General features: G+C 28.1%; 1 protein-coding gene across 3 annotated transcripts in view; it reads right to left on the bottom strand.

Annotated features, from left to right (window-relative positions):
- The window catches only part of LOC108747607 (phospholipid phosphatase 1-like), a 31406-nt gene that overhangs the window by 4920 nt on the left and 20486 nt on the right, over positions 1–6000 (bottom strand). The window contains exon 1 of one of the 3 annotated variants that reach the window (XM_018485180.1): positions 492–704. The exons of the other annotated variants lie outside the window; for them this stretch is intronic. Within the exon in view, the coding sequence (XP_018340682.1) occupies positions 492–648 (157 nt within the window). The 5' untranslated portion in view covers positions 649–704. Of the gene's footprint in view, positions 1–491; positions 705–6000 lie in introns of those variants that run through there. 3 annotated transcript variants of the gene reach the window in all.

Below are 6000 nucleotides of genomic sequence, written 5' to 3'. Positions count from 1 at the left end.
CGTTATCAAAGTTAATTATATTTGCATTCAGATACATTAATTTATATAAAGCAGCCTTGAATGTTAAGTATAGTGTGAAAGACAGAATTCCAAGCGATTCGCCAAGCGACCAAGATACATATATATCTATCTCATTCCATTTTAAGCAAAAGCTAAACATAGTGGACCAATAAAAAATGTCTAAACGATGTCCAAGCTCTTACTTGAACTTCACGTCTTTCCAAGTTACATACAAAATTGATGACATTTTTCAATATACCGACTATATTGAAACGTCTATATCTGTCTATGTTACGTATTACATTACGTATGTTATATAAATATGCATAGATGACACTAGATTTTTAATATTGTCAGTGCATTTCAGAATGCATCCTAAACACTTGTAATTAACGATCGGAAAATTACAATCAAATAACACGCATGGTATGACAAGTATTTTATCTCCTATGTAAACGCATCAGATGCACACATGTTTTCCTAGTACGTACCGACAATCAAGTGATTGCGACAAGACCATTTGATTGGCCTACATGACGTCGTCTTCTGTTTCTCGACAACTTTTTCATCTCTTTTATTCTCGTTCACGATAGAAGGATTTTTCTTCACGACGGTGCATCGTCTTTCGGGGAACGAACGATTGTACATCTCTTGCGGGAAAAAATGTTTCAACAACACTACGATACACTGGTTTGCTCGTCCGACGCGCAACGAGCGTTCTGATGTCTGATGACCACCAACTCGCACGTCACGTTACTATTACGATTTAACGCGCATGCGCAGTAGAGATACGTGCAAAATGATTTTTCAGTTGCACGTACTGTAAAAAATATATTGTCTTTTGGAGTAGAAAAAGCAGCGGAAAAAAATAAAAAATTGATCGGAGTCTCAGACATTTGTTTAAACTCATCTACGATTTATCGATATATGTATATGTATATGAATACGATTAATATGCGAAACGAAATTAAAAAGCTGCAATCTTACACAGTTGGAAAATTTGTTTTAAATTTAACACATTTTTCGTGTTTTAGACGGTTCAAAATTTTTGTATTAATTCAACATAAAATGAATATTAGAAAATAACACAAACATTATGTAAAAATTAACAAAAAACGTAATTCTTTAACAATAAATTATTCTTTAGAAATAAATTGTAGATACATATTCCTTCAGTAAAATTAACACTTACATTTAATATATGTTAAATTGATGCATACATTCATCTTTCATTTAATTATTTATTCATTTATTTATATTTTTTAAAACTACACTGTTTTGTGTTATTTGATCATTTATTCACAAATTGTATTATTTGTATTGTATATTCAAATAACATAATTATATCATGTTAAATTAATACTCGTAATGTTAAAAATTTAACACAAAAATTTTATCAAGGATCGGCTTTAACATAAGTAATGTTTTTTACTGTGTAATTTTAATGAGAAAGTTTTTTAGTATATATTTAAAATTCCCAAGAAAGATAATATAATATTAATATAATAATATAATAAAGCAATTTTGAGAACAATTTGGATTCCTTATGTTCGACTTAAAATAAGACAATAAGAACTATTAGGAATCGGCTCTGTAATTCGTGAGCTATTATTACAATAAATTATATTTAATGTTAAATATAGTTAATAAATTTTAAAAAATGTTTGACATTTAATCATATAATAAAAAAATTATTTCATCATATAATAAAAAAAAAATACGTTTCGGCTATTTTTCTAGCCTTCACGCCAGTGCAGTAAAAAAGTTGAAAGAAATTGTTAATTTATTGCAATAATTTTTCGATTTATTTATTGTACGACCGAAACGTACATATTTATTGTACATATTATATGACGAAATCGATTTTTATTATATGATTAAATTACTAATTTTAAATCTCTTCGAACTTACATATTATAAAATCAAGGGATTTGATTCCTATATTAGAATATTTATATTATACACAGGATAAAACCAAATTTAATCAAATTTTAATATATCTAGTCGTAAATATTAGATACTCAGCAGTATTGGTGCGGTGCGTAACGTGCACGCGAATAATATTAATAATATACCTAATCGTTTGGTAAAGAACAATGTTCCATTATCTAAATAATAATTCTATAGATAACATATGCGTAAATGCATCTCTAATTTTGTTAAGCCATTGGTGGCATATAATACATCTATTAATTTGCTGTTTACGTTTATTGCAACTGTAAAATCTATAAACAGGAAAAAAATGATCTGATGTAAAGTATATTAAAATCTCTATGCAAATAGGGTAAAAACTTTCAAAAAGAAAATAAATAAATCTATTAAAAGTGAAGATGCCTTATATCACAATTATGATTCAAGTAGGAAATTTGTCGTTAAAATACACAAGGAAGTGACATCAGATTACTCATTCTGACGTTGATATTTCCGCACCGCACAATAAAGGAATTTCCATTATGATTATATTTCAGATTGCGAAAAGAGTTTTTTTATGATATATGATATATTAGCGAAGTGACTTAATAATAATGTAACGTCAATAGATAAGTTATTGTAGAGGTAAATTACTATGCACAAACTCCTTTTCTTTCTTTTTTGTGTAAAAATTCATACAGATGATGTATAAGAGTATCAGGAGCGCAGTAAGAATTTGGTGGAGTAAGGAATGCAAGGTATAGCTATACAATTAAATAGAAACAACACAATCTAAATAAAGGTAATAATAGAACACAAAAAATTTTTTTTAGCTAATATTATGTATGTGTGTTTATGTGAATCCAATAAATTTGGATAATTTAATTATTAGTAATCAACAATAAGCGAAACTAGACCGGTATATGAATAATACAAATAAACGACAAGCTGAATCTTAGTGCTTAATAATATTTTTACATGAATTTTTTAAAACGCAATTTTAAATGAAGTTAAAATAGTAATATCACAAATTTAATTAATCAACTTAATAATAATAATACTAATAAGTCTTTTAAACTATTGTAAATAATTATATTTGTTTTAATTATTGTAACTTCAATCTTAGAGTTCCACTAAAACTCTGAAGGGTGTATCAGATTAATAATTAAATTAGATTTCTTAGACAAACACACACATACATCATACAATACATACTTACATATTTACATATGCGATGCATTCTTATAAGTTACATCGATATAACAAGTAGATACAATATCCACAAAGCAAATTTTGTTTGTAAAAAATCTTATAATTATATAATATACACGATTATATATGTATTATATAAATAAAAATTGTCAATAATTTATTTTTTTAAATGTCTGTGCAAAAATCTTTATCGCAAACATGTAAAAATAAATGAACGCGGATAATCTTAAAAAATATCTTTCTTAATCTTTCTTAAAAAAAAAGAAGACAATTTTCTTTTTAAATCAAATTATTAAGAAATCTTCACAAATGCTTCGAAAAGTGACGATTCTCTATGGATTTGTAACGTATTTTCCACATGGAAAACTTCGTAAGTTTTGGCTTCGTCAAGCGCGAGTGCGTCCGCCACGTGGCCTTTTTGTCGTTAGATAAAACGTACACGGTCGGTGCATAATTCAATTAATGGCGCAAGGCACAAAAAAATAATGTGCTACTTCACACGCCAAATATACCGTGTGGTAATTACGATTTTCTCCTACGTCAAAAAAGCGTTACAATCGTTCATATTTGCTTTTGCGAGCAATTTATATAAAACATATTTTATGTCATACGCAATATACTCGTATCATCAATATAAATAAAAGATATAGAAGTTTTTACATAATATGACATTAAATATAACGTAATAACGCTGCACTGTTTATTAGTTTGTGACAAACTCTTTTACTTTTTATCTAAACTAATTTCTAATTCCAATTTTTTTAAAAAGCGCATTAAATTATTATTTGCATTGAATCGTAAATAGTTATTATCACTATGATTGTATTTTAAATGTAAAAAATTAATTAAGTATTAAATTAAGTATTAAATTAAATATCAAATTTTATTTGCGTTATACACAGAGAATTTCTTATTAACTTGCTATTGAAGAATAAAAGAAATTGCAACATGCTTATCGAGAATTTGTGCCAAATTGTACGCAGATTACTTTCGCACGATAACTACATGTATTTAATCGCATATAAATCATGTATGTGACAGTTCGACAAGTTGGACACACTAATTGATAATTATGAATTCGATTAATTTTATTTATTCAAATTTCGCAAAATGTTCCTCGATAATTTTAATTGCTTAAGGACAAATTTAACAAATTATTTCATTCATTTTTTTTCTTGGAAAAATTTCTTTTCTGCGCATTTTATATTTTCATCTAAAATAATCAAGTACATCCTCATATAATCAGATTTCAAAGTTATAATTTTTTTTATAAACGATAATTAAATCTTTTTAGCAATCTCAATGAGATTAACCTTTTGCGATTCGCTGAGAGCACAGTGCCGTGATACGAATTTCAATGTTCCAGTCCATCGACAACATATATCATAAAAACGTGTATCATATAAAAACATTAATCTTATCGACAAATACATACTATTATTACATTGTTAATAAATAAAAAATAAAAGAAGCATTGGGTTGAAACCACAAAGCGCTATAAACTTCAAAATTTTAAAACTGAAAAATCTCTACTCTCGAAAGATCACTAGATATATGTTTCGAGTTTCTGTGAGTTTGATAATTTTTGCACATAGAAAACTGCGAGTTGGACAAAAAAAATTTTCTTCTCACTTTGTAGGTCTGTCATGCACGTATCCAAAAACATTTGTTAAAATTTTTTAACATAAAAGCTTAAAATTATTCTTTAAAAATATTCCTAAGCTTTGTTGTTACTGAGTTATCGAGGATTAAATAAAAAAAGCATTTTGACTATAATTACTCATAATTCCATTAACAGTTAGAATTAGAATTACTTCAAAATTGTATAGGTAGCTATACAATACTATACAATATTATGAAGTAAATTAAATATTAATAAAAAGCGTTTAAAAGCCGACGCAAGTTGTTGTGCGAGACATAAGTTTATTAATATTAAATTATGTCTCGCACAACAACTTGCGTCGGCTCTAAGGCTTTTTATTAATAATTGAATTATTAGAATATTTTATAGAATTTATGGATTATATTATGAATTAGAGTTACATAAGCAGATAAAAAACAAGTTAAGAGTATAAAAGTCAGTATTAAGGGGATCCTAAAGCGAAGCTTGAACTCCGACGAAGTCATCAGAGGTCGCGCCACGCGCCGACATATTTTTATATACCACATCAATATTTCACGTAATCTATGATACATACAATGTCATCGCATATTCGTGTCAATTTTTGTATAACAAATTCGTCACGATATAACGTCTAAGTCTAATTCTAAGAACTCGACGTTATTTGTTCGTGTAAACTACGTGTCTGGGAACCACTATTTTGTACGTGCAGATTGTAAAGCGTTCACTTCAAACAAATGTTGTCACGACTTGACAGCTGGAACACCATGTTACACTAAGATCCGATTGCACCAATGTACTTTGATTTTAAGCGATTTAAGCGGCTTAAACCTCTTTCTGTCTCTGTTTCTTTTTGACTTTAAAACGAAATAGATAGAGTTTTAAGTCTCGCTTAAAGTCAAAGTGACATTGATGCAATTGGCCCTAAGAAATAGTAATAAATATATATAATAGTAAACATATCAATTTTGAAATTTTTGATCATTCTCGGCATAGACCACACTTTCCAGACCTGTAGTAAAGCGTATACTGTAATCCTGGGAAAGGATTTTCGAATCGGTGAAAGAGAAAAAAAAGTATTTTTTATATAAAAATTATACGTGCTTACGTGGTAAAACAGGAGGCTTTAGGATCCCCTTAACTGTATCAATATCAATAAATGGCCAGTATCAATATATGCTTATAATATGCAAACATATCTGGAGACATGGTAGTGTCTCGGTGTTAAGCACTGGCGCGAGACATTGCCTTCGTGA

The sequence above is a fragment of the Trachymyrmex septentrionalis genome, unplaced genomic scaffold (assembly GCF_001594115.1).
Source record: "Trachymyrmex septentrionalis isolate Tsep2-gDNA-1 unplaced genomic scaffold, Tsep1.0 scaffold20, whole genome shotgun sequence".
Lineage (NCBI taxonomy): Eukaryota > Metazoa > Arthropoda > Insecta > Hymenoptera > Formicidae > Trachymyrmex > Trachymyrmex septentrionalis.
Note: the sequence above shows the minus strand (reverse complement) of the source record. Positions and strands in the feature narration are given on the sequence as shown.